Genomic DNA, 17,254 nt, shown 5'->3' with positions numbered 1-17,254 from the left:
CTATTGGGCACGAAGAATATATTTAGTATGACTGAAAATGGAATTCTACACTGAATTTTCTTTTAATTAATTTAAGTACAAGTAGCCAATGCGGCTAGTGACTACTGCAGAGGAAGAGATACGCATGGGAGTAAATATTTACAAGGCAGTAGGTGCTAGAGAATCACAGAGAATGTGGACATGAACTCTGCTTATAAAGAGCTTATGAGAAGAGATATATATGCTTGGGCAATGAGTCGCTTTCTGTAGATTGGAATTCACTCTGAAAGGAGGGTTATTTAAGATAAAAGGTACTGCAGGGGCAGATACAGAGTTATAACAGGGTCTAGTATTTTTAGTGGGGGAAACAGGGTAGGTAGGGGGGATGCAAAGCTTCTGTCCCATCTAGAAAGAGGCAGAATAAACAAAGACTTGGCCACTAAATCCAGGTATGTTGAGCTATATAGGAAGAACCTATTGGGGTACAGCTCTAAGGGAACAGTGACTTTGGGTAGTAGCTTAAAAATCTAGTATCTCAAGGGAAGCACCCTTATTCTATGCCAACCACTGTGCTAGAAGTTTTTATACACTTTATCTTATTTAATCACCATAGGAAACCCATTTTACTGAAAGTGAGTCTCTGAGGATAAGTAACTACCTAAGAACTCACAACTGAAAAGTGGCTGTACTTGGCTCAAACTCCTAACTGTTGTATAATTCTACATCCCTATTTTCACTATATCATATTACCCTCCACCCAGGAAGAGGTTTGGACTGAAATAAAAACACTCTAAAATAGAAAGCAAACTCTAAGAGATTGTTTAAAAAAAAGATTTCCTGGATCATTTCTAAGTTCTAATGGTGACATAACAAAGGACAGCTATCATCATGATTAGAGAACTCTAGGTGTCTGTCAAGAGTTGTAGGCTGGATGAACTCCTTCAGGCCATTGTTTGATATGGTCTCATCCTGTTGGATGCTGCATGTTACTAGAACCCAGAGTTCCAAATTTGATGCTAATGCCCATGCCCCTCTGGGCCCATTTTACAAGTTTGCTACAGAAACAAAATCACAAGTTCCTGAAGTTTAATCAATGCCGTCTAGCAGTTCCTACTAGTGCAAAGCTTCTTGAATTTCCAGGCCTTGCTTCATAGACTACTATCCTGTCTTTACCATTGTGTTTCTTGGTACCTTCTTCAGATTCTACTTAATAACCCTGGGTTAACTTCAAAAACTGCCTGTACAGTGGAGCTTCCCAACATCTGTTCTGCTCTACTTGTGAGAATTCCTGCTAGGTTTGTCTGCCATTGAACTCAAGATTTTTTTTTCCTGCTAACTAGGACAACCAGAGAAGACTAGGGGGAAAAGAAACATTTAAGAAAGAAAGGGGGAATAATCTTATTTACCAATGCCACAACACTGCAGACACAAAATATCAGTTCATTTGTACCCATGTATTAGAAATCTATTCTCAATAATAAATATAATTGAGACCTGACATATCTTACAATGCTAGTATTTCCTGTTTGGGGTTTTGGGAGCTAGCAGCAGATGGATAAATATGGAAGACTTACCCCTGAAAGAAGACTACTGAGTATTTACACCAAAGCCATGCAAGGAGTAAATCAGAGATTAGAAAAGGAAGGATGGGAGAGAGAGGGGTTGGGGGGAGGGAGAGGGAGGGAAGGAAGAAGTGGGGCGGGGTGGGGAGAGAAAGGGAGCAGGAGAAGAAAGAGATGAATATGATGTTTACCAGAAAAATATTAATGTTGTCATTATAGAATTATGGAAAAATTAGAAATGAGAAACTTTCAGGTGGGTGTAATATTACTTTATATTTTAGTGTACACTATAAGGCTGAGGTGGAGGGAACACATTGGCTTCATGTATTCCAAGACTGTGTCCTCTGAAGGTCTTAATTATGCCTTGGTTCCACCCCAGCAGAGCTAGGAGATAAAAAACAGAAGGACCTTAGGAAGGAGGATTAGCCAAATATTGGTAGTTAGGATCCTTAATTAACTGAATTCATTTTTCTGAGCTCTACTCCTCTGAGAAAGACAGTAAAATAGATGTAAATTTAATACTTTCTAATTAAAGTAGCCTGTTTGATGAATACTCTCATTAATGAAGGCAATATATTCTACTGCTAAATTTTTTCTTTAAAAATTTTATATACCTTTTTTTATATAAACTTGTAAATAAAATTATAACCTTTAATTTTTCCCTAGAATACAGTCTTTCTCCCTCTTTTACTTCTTTTGGCTTGGCTCCTCCCTCCTGTCACCTCTATTACACTCATTATGCCCATCTTGTCTATCAGTAATCCTAGTGACTAGTGACTACATAATAGACGTGCTTCTATATTTTACCTAGTGACTACGTAATAGATGTGCTTCTATATTTTACTGGAAAACACACACACACATAGGATTTTAATTTTTCTTTGGAATATATTGCTAAGAGGGGGATTGCTGGATCACAAGGATAATATATATGTGTATACACACATACATATACTTTTTTAAAAGAAGAGTTGCTGCTAGATCTTGCTTTTAATATGTCAAGTGGCCTTGAGCATTCTCCTTTTCTCCCTGGACTTCATTTTCTCCCTCAGGCATATGGGATTACAGATGACCTTGAACATCCTTTTCAGACTGTTCTAAACTTCTCTGCGTCTGCGCAGTGCCCACTGCCCTGTGTTCTGCTGTAGTGAAGTGGGAATTGTCACTACTGCTGACTCAGGAGCAAGCGTCCTGACTGTCTGAGTCTCGAGATTTTTGGACGTACAGTTTGCACACAAATGAGCTCCTCAGTGGAAGCTTTGATTTCCAAGTATGGACTCTTCTGAAATGCTTTGGTGAAGGAAGATTGCCTTGATTCATTTGTCTCCTCAGCGTGGGGGTCTGGATGAGAACTGGACAGTGAGGCTGAGTACAGAGCTCCAAGCTTCTGCTATTTATGTTGAGATTAACACTGATTTAAACAAAAGGTGCTTCAGGGAACACTCAGTGGCTTCTGTGTTTGAGCAATTTTCCAGGATGCTCCTAATTTTTTTTTTAATAAAAGTAATACTTGATTGAGCAACAAGACCACTGAATAAGGAATGAAAAATGATGCAGCATGATTACCTATTTTATGAAGCTTTCTGTTTTGAGCATGTCTACCCATATTAAGCCTTCTGGGGTGGGGGGGGGACACTGCTTTATTTGCTAAATTCTTGGGGCTTCAAACGTATGATTTATCTAGACTAAATAATGACAACAGCTTATTAAAAGCACACCAGGGAGACAGTCTCAATCTGGGCCCTTCAATTCATTCTCTCAATTAATCATCAAACCCCACCTCCAAGGTACTTAATTCTTATTATCAACATTTTACTGATCAGGAATTCCCTTCAAGGTTACAAAGCCAGGAGGTGGTGCACTCTCTCTGCAGAACCCACATTCTTAACGCAGAACAATGCTGCAGTGGAACTGGGCAGTAGCAGACAAGTGGGACAAAATTGCTGCATGGTTCTGGACTACCAGTAAGGTCACCTGAAACCCACACTGGGCTCTCACATCCATCTTCTGTAGAAGTTTTAGGCGATAACAACTCCCTCATGAGAATTGCCTGAACAGACACCCACTGGCATCACAGTTCACATGTTGAAGGATGGACAGGACCAGGATCAAATCTTAGCTCTGACTGTTGACCCTGGGCAATTTTCCTCGCCTCTCTTCGGAAATGCACTAGCAGCTGTTTCTTGCATGCTGCCCTGAGGACTTGAGGAGGTCCGTGCCACAAGCTCCCAGGGCAGGCACACGCTGCAAAACATCTTGTCCTTTCCTCCTCTTTCCTTTTCCTGGGAGAAGGAGGGTAGCGATCTGCTTGCAGTAGGCCGTCCTCCGGGCCCTCTCCTACCGGGTTTCCAGGTTGCCTTTAGTGTCTGGCACAAACACCAGCGTCTAGGCTCTTGCCTGACGGCCTTTTTTCTTTCAGCTACCCCATACTGCCGGGTGAACGCGGGTTTTCACAAATTGCTATTTATTTGCTTATCATCAAGAAAGGGTGGGGGGGGGACAAAGTGATCAAGGACAAAATCAATTACTATTTTTCATCTTTGACAAAGTAATTAAGGCCGTAGTGACTAATTCCGACCCAATGATTGCGCGGTGATGGAGGTGATGGATGCGGATTTACAGCCTCCTTGGCTGCAGCGCGCAGGGCCCGGGATTATCACTCCAAACAGGCGGCTGCGGAGGGCGGGGGCTGAGGCCCCGAGTGGAGAGGACTTGAACCTTTTCTTCTCTGCCTCCCCCGCTTATTTATTAATTAAACACCGCAGCTCCCTCCTCTGAGCTGCCAGGCTCTGACATACAACCCGACGCAGGACAAGCTGCCCCAGGATGGCTTCCTGCCTCCCGACACTCTTTCTCGCCTTCTTACCCCAACCCTCTATCTCTACTGGTGCTGGTCACCCCACTCCCGCGTTGGCCTCAGAGCGACCCCTCTAGACCTCTTAGCTCCTAACACTCCCTCCACACTCCATGCAGCCCCTCCTTTCTAGAATCTTGCGGCTGAAAGTGTGTGAGTGTGGTGGTGGTGGTAGTGGCCACGGCGGCGGCTGCGCAGAGTGGGGTGGGGGGCTTGTGTGGCGAACCCAAGCAGCACCTCCACCAACCCCCACCGCAGCCTTTCCGGCACGTCACCCGCCTCTGCAGGGCCTGACGTGCAGCGGGCCCCACGCTGGAACCCAAGTGCGCATTTGGCCGGGGAGGGCCAGAAGGAGACACGTCAGGCCTCGTGACTGAGCGGGGGCGCCGAGTGCCCAGGGCCGCAACTGGGGGAGGTGAGCAGGCCCGCGCGACTGTTGCACTTCTGTTCAGTACTCTTCCTTCCCACGCGTCCCCCCGCCCCATTCCCAGCTAGGCATGTCCGTGCGCCCCGGAACGTCCCGGTGCCAAGTGAACATTCCATTTGCACTTGGTCCTTTGAGGGGGGTTGCTCAGATGCAAGCCTGGAGACTGGCCAGAACCTTTCGAAGTCGTGACTATTCCTTGTGGAAGTCGGCCCAGGCACGGAAAAGGGCGGCCTACGCGGAACTAGGGGAGCGCCTCGTGGCTCAACTTGGGGCTGAGCATTCCGCAGAAGCCAGGGCCTGCCAGGCCTGCCCTATACAGTTGTCGAATTCTGGTCTTGTTCCTTCTTGGAAACTGGGGTCTGATCAGAAGAAGCTCCCCACAAGTTCCCCTTGTGCTAAGGGGTGTTTGCCCGAGCAAACCAGGCCGGAAGTATTCGCCCCTGGGGGATTCTCACCCCAGTGGGCTACCTGAACCTTCTGCAGCCAGGCCACCACAGCGCCACTCCTAACCTCTCATCCCTCCTCCCGAGCTCTCCAGGTTTCCCTCTGAGTAAACCCGGGAAAGATCAGGACTGGCCTCAGCAACTGCCCTGCACAGGATGCTTTAAGGGTTTATCTGGGGGTCGAAAGAGAGACTTTCTGAGCCTCCATTTTTCCAATTTTAAAGTTGAGATAGTTTCTCAAGGATTGTTGCCAAGATTAAAAGCGATAATCTCATGAAAAGCCCTTGCACAACGGTTTTAATATTGAGATCTCAATAAATATTAACTCGAAACTACAATAAAAAGAGGCCTGAAACCGGCAAGGAGACTCGAAAGGAAGGTCTCTTCAGGAATCCCCCCGCCCCCCCCCCCACCGCGCGCCCCCAGTAGTGCAGATTGTAAGTCCCCAGGTGGCTGCCCTCGGGAGGGGCCCGGCGGGAGGACGAGCGCACAGAGGCGTCCAGCACAGCCGTCCTGGGAGGGTTAGGGAGGAGGAAGGAGCGGGCTCCACAGTGCCCCAGGCGCCCGCCGCAATCTGCCGCCGCAGCCTCCGCCGCCGGCCGCAGCCTCATTGTCCTCCCGCGGTGTGGAGACTGCGCAGCCGAGTGAGACGGTGCGGACCCTGAGGCAGTGGACCCGGCTGCGGGCTGCAGGGAAGGGACAAAGTGCTTTCCGTAGCTCTCATTCCCGAGGCTAGGGGTTCCTCCAGCTAGAGTGGCAAGAAAAGAAGGATAGGAAAGTATTTTTGCTGCGAATCCCCTTCTATAGTCTCCAACCGACATCTTTTTTGTAAAGGTATTTTCCCTTTTAAGGAGTATTAGCCATTGCTTTGTACTAACAGGAAAGTCCATAGTCAATCGTTTAATTGTCAAGGCCACCCCCAATCCCCGCTGCAGTATGGTTGAATGTCTGCCTGATGGCTTCCCAAACGGCCAACCCCTGACCTCTTGATGTGGGGGGTCTCTAAGACCCGGCGTTTTCAAATTAGGCCTGACTCTTTGTGGGGTTTCATTAAAAGGGCTATGAAGAAAGTGAGTTTCCTTTGCATTTCAAAGGGGCCTGAGAACCAGGTCAGTGATGGAAATAATTTCCTTCTTATTTCTCTAAAATGTTTTTTAGAAGAGCTAAAAATCACAATGAAAACATTCGATGATACACATGATTTTCTCTTGGTCTAAATTTTTAAGCAAAAACCCAGGATTCCCCCAAGACTGATTGGGAAAGAGGGATGTGATAATCTGAAGTCAGGCAAAGTAGGTACACCCTTGAGCATGCAGGACCCATGCATGTACCGGCCGTTGGAGAGCTGTGGGGCTATGTTCAGACAGACCCTCGGCCGCTTCCGGCATAGTATTTTGGAATCCGCGAAGTCTTGAGAAATAGCAATGGAATTTAGTGGAAAACGGTAGTCATTTAACCCCCTCCCCGTTCTCAGTGAGACAGCCCAATCCACTCTGTCCGCGGCTGCGCCTCGCCTTGGGTGCAGTGGGACGTGTCCCTCCCATGTTTCCCCTAATTAGGAGGCAAACTTTTGTCGTCCCCTCCCACCCGCTTTGGTTTAGTAATCAGACCCACATGAGTCACGCCAAACACGCAGCCCCCTCCTGCCCAAGTGACAACTGGCCAGCATACTGTAGGCTGTTGTCCCTTTAAAACTCGAATCCAAAGGGGCAATGATTTATCAAACTTGTATTATCAAGAAGATGTCAACCGAAGGGCACCTTGCTATGCACTGACGCAAACCCGGCCTTTCCCACCGAGATATAGAAAGCGCCTCTCCTACCGGAGCCAAACCCAGTCTTACTAATAGAGGGTTTCACTCTACCGGGTCAATCTGTTGCCTGTGTCAGATATGGTGAGTGCTTTTTGTTTGTTTGTTTTTACGAGGAAAGGGGGTTAAGGTAATAGGGCAGTTTCATTTAGGATATTTCTTTTCGAAATGTCTGTGCATTGGGCCAGAGGAAGCAAGGAAAACAATTTTCGCCTTAAGTACTCTATTTGTACTTGAAGAGCATCACCTGAGGTTAGAAAGAAGCTTCCTAGGCTGTAGACGTGAGGGGTCGGCGGCTCCCCAAGACAGGATCCCGGGCACTGTCCTCGGTGCTGAAAAGTCAGATGCCGGTACACGGGAGAATCGCTGTGGGTCCTAGAGGTTTTCAGATACGAATGATGGCTGAAGTTGTTCTTAGATTTGGTGCAAATTAAGGAGTTCTGATCTGTGAATGTGTAAAAGGGGGTTAGATGAGAGGCACGCGGTTGAGGGGGTGATTAGTTTTTCAGTATAATGAGTATTATTGTTAATGTGTAGGAAGCCCTGAGAGATAACATGAGGGGAGAAAACTGATGGAAAACCCACTGCTGGCAATTTTTTTCATTTGAAATTCAATTAGAAGGAAGCTCATGAAAATTATTCGCGAGTTTTGGTCCTGAGTCAAGCGGGAAGGTGTGTGTGTGGGGGGGGAGTGCAGCTAAAAGGAAAAATACAAAACTTTGCATGTTCTTCTATGTTTCTGGTAATCTGTAAGTGAATGTAGGTTATGAAAGATAACAATTCAATTACTAATTTGTGTTTTAAGTCTGGCTTATTGCTTTTTTGTTTGTTATTCTGATCTTGATCTTTATCTTTGCCTTTACTACCTGGTGGGCGGGGGGTGGGTTTGGAGCACTGGGCTTCCTACAACCGACGTGGCCTCAAGCCTTGGCTGGTGCCAGGGCATCAGCTTTGTGGTCACAGCTTGTCTATCGGAAAAAAAAAAAAAAAAAGGCAATGTGCATTGTTGAATGACAAAGGAAATGGGGCGGAAAATTAAAGAATCTTTCTACAATGGTGATGGAGACTCGGGCACCCCACAACCGTGATTTGAAATCCAAAAGGGGCAGGGAACTCATGGCTGTAGGGCTATTTCCATTCTCCCTTCCCCCCTCAAAAAAAATTCTATTTTTTTTTTTTGTTTCATCCTCCATCAGAGGGAATATTAGCTTCTTTATGTCGTCTGGTTATTGACTCCCTAATTGAGAAATGCTAATTGAACTGGTGAAAGAAAAAAGAATCCAGATTCCATTTGCTCCCCCAGATATTGTGTCTGGACCTGTGTTGTGAAAGTCTTTATATGTAGTCGCAGATATTTTTAAGCTGCCGTGAGTTTTTTTTTTTTTTTTTTTTTTTTGCACGAACTTGACGTTGTGTTTGCAGGATTGCAGTGCTTCCAAGGAAAGGAATAAACAACCAGTCAACAGCATGGAAGCGGCGGCCCCGGACCACCGGGAGAGCCCGTGCGCACCAAGAACGAGCCCGGAGCAGGAGCTTCCCTCTGCCGCCGCCGTCGCTCCACCACCACGTGTGCCCAGATCCGCTTCCACCGGCGCCCAAACTTTCCAGTCCGAGGATGCACGAGTCTGCGAGGCCCAGCGGCCAGGAGTGGGGTTTTGCAAACTCAGTAGCCCGCGGGCGCAGGCGGCCTCAGCGGCCCTTCCAGACTTAAGCGAAGGGTACAGCGCGCAGGGCACCCCTCTTTCTGGGGGCGCCGGGCCCGGCAACGCGTTGCACTGTAAGATCCCGGTTCTGCGCGGCCCAGAGGGGGATGAAAACGTGAGTGTGGGCAAGGGCACGTTGGAGCGGAACAATACCCCGTCTGTGGGCTGGGTGAACATGAGCCAGAGCACCGTGGTGCTGGGCACAGATGGGATCGCATCGGTGCTCCCGGGCAGCGTGACCACTACTGCCACACAGGTAAGCTGGTTGTATGCCATCCGCGCCGCCGCCTGCTCTCCAGCCGCGCGAGAGGCAAGCTGAGCCGTGGCGGGTGCACGTGTGCTGATGGGGAGACGGGTTGGCAGTGCCAGGTGATGGATGCAATAGTCAGCTTTGGGGCTTCAGAAGCTCGCACAGCGCTGGGGTCGTCAGTTCAGGGCGCGAGGGCTGCAGTGACCCTGCCAGAGGGGCCGCGACATGCTCCTTCCCAGCCTCGGTGGTAGCTAGAATATGGGTGCAAATTAAGAAATAGTTGAAGCAGATAGATTCTACCCCTTTATGCAGACACGACTCCCTCGCCTGTCAATGACTGGGTCTTTCGTTTTTGTTTTTGTTTTTGAAATTATGATTTAAAAGAAACAGAGAAAAGCCCGTGGGAAGGGGTCGGTGGATAATAATATATGTTCTGTAGTCTTTAAACTTCCAGTTAACATTTATCATCTGTGAACTTATTTGGTGAGAGGCGGGTTTACAAGAGCTACTGAAGCTTAAGGTTCAGGGCCAACTTTTGCCTGGACTCTTCCAAAATCATATCAAATTTTGCCCCTAATGTAGACCACTTCGGTTACATAAATGTCAGGCTCCACCCACCTGGCTCTGCCCCTGCATTTGGTTCTTTACAATTCAACCAGAGGTATGAAAAATCCACAGAGCAGATCCCAATCCCTGGGGTAGGGATGAAGGCAACTGCCTGCTCCTTTATGGGCTTTTGTGTCCATTTTTCCCCAGCCTCTCTCCTTCCTTATCTCTCTCTTCTTTCACTCTCCCCTTCCCATTGCCTGCCTTTTTTTCTATCTCCTTCCCAGGGCTCAGGGGCTAGGCCTATGTGGTGTGTGTGTGTGTGTGTGTATTGGGGGAGGTAGGGGAGAATGCTGGACCAGAATGTCTGCCCATGTGAGATGTGATTTATACACTCATTCTAACCTTAGTCACACTACTGTTTGTGTGTACATAAACACATACATGCACTTGTACGTACATTCTTAATCATTTACAGGCCCACACATCAGAAGCTCAGCTGTTAGGATAACTAGAAATAAATATAAACTTGGACATTCCCACTTGCCCTTGGATTTGGGGTCTATTCCTTGAGCATTGGCCTTTGTGTATTATCTGCCTTTCACAGCATACACTCCACAGTGTGACCCCAGGTGGAGATGAAATTTTGTTTCACATGCTTTGCCTAACCTCTGCACTGCGGCAAAAGGAGCCGGAACGCCCACCCTTTCCAATCTACCCCAAAGATTGGAGGGTGGGGTTAGATGTGGAGATGATAATGTGTGTGGGAGAAGTAAAGCGAAATTTTGCAGATGTTCAGATTCTTGAAAGTTCTTTATTTTTCAACCTGCTCATGTATCTGATTGTGCCTTTCTGGTACCCACCCTGGTCCTTCTCCCTCCCCTGGACTTCCTCTCTTCCTGGAAGCGGCGGCCCCGGACCACTGGGACCACAGATCGGCTGGCCTGTAGAGCAGTGCGGGACTATAGAACAGTGTTAAAATAAAACGTGGAGGAGGTAGAAGTTGTGCAGTGGCCTGAGTCCCTGGAGACCTTGTGCAGTGCCCAGCTACCCTGAACACTTTTAGAAATCATCTGAGGTAGCCCAGCATTTAGTAAAGCATTCCTGAACCAGGTATTGTCCCCCAATAAGTCATTTTATGTGAGTTTGGAGAAGTGAGCCCCCAAAATTCTTTGATTGCTGGAACTGGCAGCTGCCTTATGGGACAATCATTCTAGCCTTTCATTTTACAAATGGGGACACAGAGGTTCTGAGAACAAGTGCCTTGCCTAGGGTTATCTATCTGGCTGATACTAAAGTTTAGAGCACTCAAGGTTTCAGAAAGCCTATCTCACCATCTCTGCCTTCTCTGTTCTCTCTCGTGTTTCACTTCAAATCTCCATCTTGCCCATCTCCCTTGCCCCAGGGTTGAAGGAAGGATTTAATTCGCTGATCAGGCAGGTTCTGCTGCAGGCATTAATAGAGAAAGTGAGGCAGAGGCTCTGGCTGGCTTTAAGCATTGCAGCTCTCTTTCTAGCTTTGGCTCACACTTCAATGAAGAAAGGTGGACAGTGAGGGCTTTTGTGGGGAGGGGAGGAGTTGGTCAGGAACCTGCTTGCTGGGAAATTTAGGCATGATGTTGGGGGACTGCTTGCCAAATGAACTCTTGGTGAAGGGTTGGGATGAAGGGACCTGCTTGCAATCAGTCTACATGTAAAGGTTTGGAAAATCTGCTTGCTGTGTGCCCTGACTGTAGGGCTTGGGACAGAGGGGCTCAGGGGGTCTGCTTAAAATGGATCTTCACCTAAAAATTGGGGGCCTGCTTGCTGACTCTCAATGCAGGGTTGAGGGGTGAGGGCCCTGCTTGTAGATGCATCCTTTCTTTAGAATTGGGTTTCTGCTTGCTGATGCATCCTTGGTTGAAAAGTTGGGGACTGCTTGCTGGGAAGGACCCCCAGTTGGGGGGAGGGGAGGAATGGGGCCTGCTTGCGGACCTACCGGGGCTGTTATCCGACAATGTGCTTTTCCGCCCCCAGGAGGACGAGCAAGGGGATGAGAATAAGGCCCGAGGGAACTGGTCCAGCAAACTGGACTTCATCCTGTCCATGGTGGGGTACGCAGTGGGGCTGGGCAATGTCTGGAGGTTTCCCTACCTGGCCTTCCAGAACGGGGGAGGTATGGCTTTTCAGCTCTTTCCGCCTGCGGCGCGGCGGGGCGGGCACTTGAGGGTTGGAGGGGGCCGGAGCCCTCAGGCAGGGGCCGGGAGGGAAAGCTCAGGGTCGCCTCCTGTACTCTAGTTCCTGGCTCCGTAGGTTTGAAAGTAAAGCCAGGAGGCAGGAGCGGTGTAACCCTTTGGCTTTAGGTTCCGGAGGCTTTCATCTGGAGATGGCTCAGGGGCCCCAGGAACCTCTACTGGCCCAGTTTGGGGGACCGGGTCCTGAGCCAAGTGGACAAGGGCGCAGGGAAGTTCGGTGCCAAGTATTAAGGAAGTGTTGGTACTCCCCGCACGGAATCACCTTTAGATTCAGTAGCCCTGCAGTCCTGGCAACCCGAATTAAAAACCTTTGATATTATAATGTGGAAAGCAGAACTTCCTTTGGAGACTTTGGGAATGTGTGCAGAATGCATTCTAGCCAAGGGCTGCCAGCCGAGAGGGGCTGGAGGTCGTACATACCCTCTGAGACTCTCAGAAGCATCCCACCCCAACACACTCCTAAGCAAAAGCAGGGCATATTTTCATTTCAGCAAACTCCCTTAGCAAAAACATGTTTGCTACCTTTTGTCCTCAACTTAGTGAAATACACTGCTGCTGAACGAAAACCATTCCGGTTATGGGGCCACTAGAATTCATTGTACAAGGAGAAAAGATCCCACATAGCGGGAGTCCCCTTGGTTGCCTGCCCATGGTGGAGGCACCACAGGGAAGGTGGCTAGCCCCCAGGTCAGCTAACTGGCAAGTCCCCTCTAGGAAAGGACTTTGCCCTAGAGCTCCCTTCCATGTCTTCTCAATTGAACCAAAGGGAGGAGACGCGTGGCCCCATCCATAGGTCTTTTTTCTTACTCATTTTCCCCCTCTTTTTGTCTTTTGGGTCTGGCTCTAGGCCGAATTTGGTGCACAAGGAGGGACAGGTGCTGCGCCAGGGCACAATTAAAATGGGTAATAGATGAGCTCTCTATTCCAAATTAGGACACGTTGACAAGTACTTATGAGGACCGCAGAGCTTTTGCAATAGGGGTGCCCTGGAAGCAGAAGAATTTGTGCTAGCCGCGGGAGTGGAGACATCCTACCTGGGTTTCTATTTCATTTCCCACAGGGAGTCCTCAGAACAGTGTGCAGAAAGTGGGCAGGAGGTGCCATAAGAAGCTTAGGGACCTAAAGGGAGTTGGGTATGGGAATGAAGGGTGGGAAGGGGATTCAGCATGCCAATTTGGTCCACGGGTAATCTGCAGAGTGCGGGATTGTGCCTGCAGTACGGTTCCCAGGTGCATCTGAGCCGAGCCAGGCACCTGGAGGTGCGGAGGCAGCCTTTTCCGCACTGCGGATCCTGATACCTACTGCAGCCCTCAGGGTTGGTGGGGAGCTGGCCCCTTCCTCAGGAGCAGGATTGCACAATCCACATCTTTCTCAAAAACCCCATTTAGAGAGGATTACAGCAGGATCCTGGGTTTTATTCCCTGGCTCCTGCTGGACCTTGGTGGTTGTGAGAACCATTGGGCAGAAAGGCCCTTCTGGTGGACAGAAAGTTGGAAGAAATGTGGGAATAACACTAGGACTCCCAAGGATCAGTTTTTTTTTTTTCATGATTTTTTTGACTGAGCAGTGTTCTGAGCTCTGGCATCCCTAGTCCCCTGAATTAACCTTGACCCTTGCAAAGTCACTTTCTGCTGAAAACCTTTTCAAAGGTCATGGCAATTCCTCAAGCTTCTCTCAAACAACTTCAAAGACTCCTCCAAGGGAAAGAACCCTAGAGAACCAGCAAGCCTGTGGAGACCCTCCAAGTACTGTTGGCCTAGGTAGTGCATTCTGGGAAACCTATATTGAAGAGCTTCAGGGGGCTCCTAGCCTAGACAAGATACCCACATAAATACTTTGGAGTGCCTGGGGCCAGGTACTGTGGAAGGACACAGAAGGGAGATTACCTGAAGGAAGGAGCACTTGTCAACCCTGAAGGATGGAAGGGAGGAGGTCTCATGTAAAGGAAGCTGAGACATGTGTGATGGTGGTGGTGGGGAGAGGGAAGGGGTCTGGCTGCCTGTGGAGCAGAGCCAGGCTCTACCTGGTTGTCAGATGTGCAGGTAACATAAAGGAGGGTCTCTGGAGACTAGCTGAGCAGACTTTAAGTCCTTGAAGGTCTCAGCTCTGATGAGATTTTACCAGATCTACCTCCAATAGTGAGTCGAAGGCATGACTTTTTGAACCCTGGAAAGACTTTATTTTGGGAAATTGAATGACTGTAAAGAAAAGTCCACCAACATATAACCCCTAGCATCCTGTCTGGTGAGAAATTGAAATGAGGAGTGTTTTTGCCTGTCTACCCTTATAGTATTTTGAGAAAAGTTCTAACATGTCTTGTGGGTGCTTCTTGTTGATTTAGAATATCAACACGTCTTCAGAAAAGAGGATAAATTGTCCTTTAGTTTATTGAGAGGAGGCCCAGCTCCTAACCCAGAGGGTTAAGGTGGGCCAGAGCCATGCCTTTGCCTTCCGGGGCTCTCACGTCCAACTCTTTCTTTCCAAGGTGCTTTCCTCATTCCTTATCTGATGATGCTGGCACTGGCTGGGTTGCCTATCTTCTTCCTAGAGGTGTCACTGGGCCAGTTTGCCAGCCAGGGGCCAGTGTCTGTGTGGAAGGCTATCCCAGCTTTACAAGGTGAGTCCAGACCTTCTCTTATTCCTGCCCTTTCTGCCACCACACAGCTCTGGGAAGGAAGTTCTATTTTCATGATTGATGGAACTCCCTAGTATTTAACCCTAGTAAAGAATAGCCCAAGATCAAGTCTGTCATTGTTGAATTCCTGGCATTATGTCTCAATGCCCCAGGTAGACATAGACTCACTTCCACTGTTAGTGCATCCATCTGCACAAGAGAGTCAAGACCAAGGTCCTCACCCTGTGCCCAACCGTTAGCATTCAATAGGATTTGAGGTGGAATGAACCCCTGGAATTTTTGTTTTTGCAGGCTGTGGCATCGCAATGCTGATCATCTCTGTCCTAATAGCCATATACTACAATGTGATTATTTGCTACACACTTTTCTACCTGTTTGCCTCCTTTGTGTCTGTGCTACCCTGGGGCTCCTGCAACAACCCTTGGAACACGCCAGAATGCAAAGATAAAACCAAACTCTTATTAGGTAAGTTTGGACGTACTTCAGTTGTGTGTGTTTTGAGCAACTTATTAATTTAACAAAGATTAATTGAGCACATATTATGCATGCCAAGTCCTATACTAGGTTCTGGGGGCACAAAGCCAATTTCTAATAACCAGACATACTTAATTTAAGCATTTAAGGAGTTCATGGTTCTGTGGAGGAATGGTCAAGTTTTGTTTGCTCATGAATAGCTTAATGTTTGTTAAAAATGCAGATTCACAGTCCTACCCAGGATGCAGTTGGCTTAATGAAATTGAGTGGGGTCAGGAAATTTCAAGCTTTACAAAGTAGTCTAGGTTCTTCTTTTGTTTCATAGAGTGTTTGTCAGACTAGCGGCATTACTTGGTAGGGGTTTGAAAGCCTCTCTCTAGCCTTCTGGAATTAGAAGTTGCATTTTGTCAAGATCAAGCACAGCACAATTTGAAAAGTGATGCTCTAGGTTCTAGAGTCTAGGAGAGTGATACAAGTGATCCTAGGGACACCCTTCACAAAGTACTGCTCAGCCCAAGGTCAATATGGGAGCAAACACATAGGCCTAGGTCTTGGAGATAAGTGTGCATAACACAGTGCCTGGAGGAGGGCACATCTGCTGGGAAGTCAGGGGGTGTTCCTGGAAGACTTTGCAGGTGTGAAATCCATTAGGACTTGAGGTCTTGGGGTCAACTGTCAGTTTCTTGGGTGGAGGGCAAGAATGAAAGGGAGGAGAAACAGGGCAGATATGTGAGCAAGACTCTGGTCTATAAGCTGTCTCTGCTTCTGACTGTATGTATGTCTGGGCCAAATAATTTCTCTCTGCATCTCTGTTTTCCTCATCTGAGAAATAGAAATAATATTATTCTGCACCCTATCTATCTTATGGGCTATTGTATGGAGAAAAGACATGAGGGATATGATGGCAGTTGCAAAGGTATAAAACTCTACAAATAGAAGGCATTAGTATCAGTCAATTTTGAAAGCTTTGGTCATTTTCATGGGGACCTTAAGCAAAGGGTTTACTTTTTCCCTGGTAGATCTGTGTTCTCCTTAAGCTGAGTTCATGCTGAGGCCATGTGCTTATGCTGTCTATGATTGGCTCTTGGTATTGGCCTCCCAAACCAGCTCTTTCCCCACTGTATTCTGCCAGTGCCAGTGCAGCACTCAGGCAATGTTTGACTCTTTGTGTGTAAGAGCAAAGGATAAACACCCCCCAACCCCCAAGAGAGCCATACACACCTAAAGATAGCAGTTCCCACTGGAGTGTGTTTACCCTCAGGTGCCTGTACATACACACTATGTCCAGCCTCCACCTGGAGAAGCTTTGAGTAAGACTGAAGGGGAACTAAAACTAGAGACACGTGCCCATTGAATCCAAACCCTGTGTACCTGGAAGAGCTCAGGAATAGAGGGGTGGAGATTTAGGAAGGTTTCCAGAGGTGCGATTCTTTGGTTATATGACCAAGAGTCTGTTCCTTAGTCTCTGTGAGCCATGGTGTGCTCATCTGTACCATTTCCGTGATTCTTAGGTTCTGGGGGCACAAAGCTGATTTCTAACAACCAGACATACTTAATTTAAGCATTTAAGGAGTTGGTTATATGACCAAGAGTCTGTTCCTTAGTCTTTCTAAGGTTCTCAAGCTCAGCTGCTGAATGTTAGTATTACCCGAGAACCAACAAATCAAAACATTATTTAGGGTTCACCCACACCAATTAAAATCAAATTATTTAGGGACAGAGGCTAGGGATCTGTATGACTAAAGTTCTCCAGGTGCAACCAAGGAGAAGAACCATTAGGCCCACATCTGTGTGCATGTGTGTATGCGTGCTGGGGACTGAATCCAGGGCCACTCCACATTCTTTAATTAGGCTCCCCTTAGACAGTTTTGGAATGGAGTAGCCCACATTCTTTGCCCTGCACAGAAGTTAGCTCTGCAAAGCTGCTGTATGGGACAATCCCTCTTAGTAGCTGTATAGAGTCACAACCAATAATCAGTTGCCAGAACAGTTTCCTGAAGATGGTTGCCATGTTAGAATGCAGAACTACCTCATGATCCCAACTCATCCCAGAGTCCTGCTTGTCCTTTCCAGATTGTGTCTGTGAGGGAAGTGACTTTCCAAGAGGTTGCCTGATAGAGCCGGGCTGTTGGGTCATTCAGGCTCTATGGGATTCTTCCCTGGGGACTCGCCTCAGGGATAACATGAGTCATAGTGACAGTGTCCTGCAGCTGTCCTTCCGGAGGAATAGTAGTTTAGAAACACCATTCTCCTCTACTAACAATACTTGCTAATATAAGTGCATCCCTTACTCCACAGCAAGCACCAACTTTAACACTTTTATTGAATTATCAATGTC

At 47.6% G+C, this 17,254-nt stretch overlaps 1 protein-coding gene across 1 annotated transcript in view; it reads left to right on the top strand.

Moving 5' to 3' along the window:
• Positions 1 to 8,128: 8,128 nt before the first annotated feature.
• Positions 8,129 to 17,254, top strand: part of Slc6a5 (solute carrier family 6 member 5) — a 48,219-nt gene continuing 39,093 nt past the window's right edge. Inside the window, exons 1-5 of the mRNA XM_046437929.1 lie at positions 8,129 to 8,197; positions 8,498 to 9,034; positions 11,590 to 11,728; positions 14,293 to 14,424; positions 14,734 to 14,907. Coding sequence (XP_046293885.1) covers positions 8,129 to 8,197; positions 8,498 to 9,034; positions 11,590 to 11,728; positions 14,293 to 14,424; positions 14,734 to 14,907 — 1,051 coding nt within the window. The remainder of the gene's footprint in view (positions 8,198 to 8,497; positions 9,035 to 11,589; positions 11,729 to 14,292; positions 14,425 to 14,733; positions 14,908 to 17,254) is intronic.

Source organism: Marmota monax, unplaced genomic scaffold, assembly GCF_021218885.2.
Source record: "Marmota monax isolate L192 unplaced genomic scaffold, Marmota_monax_Labrador192_F-V1.1 WCK01_AAM20220418_F8-fsc00061, whole genome shotgun sequence".
Classification (NCBI taxonomy): Eukaryota; Metazoa; Chordata; class Mammalia; order Rodentia; family Sciuridae; genus Marmota; species Marmota monax.
The sequence above is the reverse complement of the archived record's forward strand: the minus strand, read 5'-3'. Positions and strand labels throughout refer to the sequence as shown.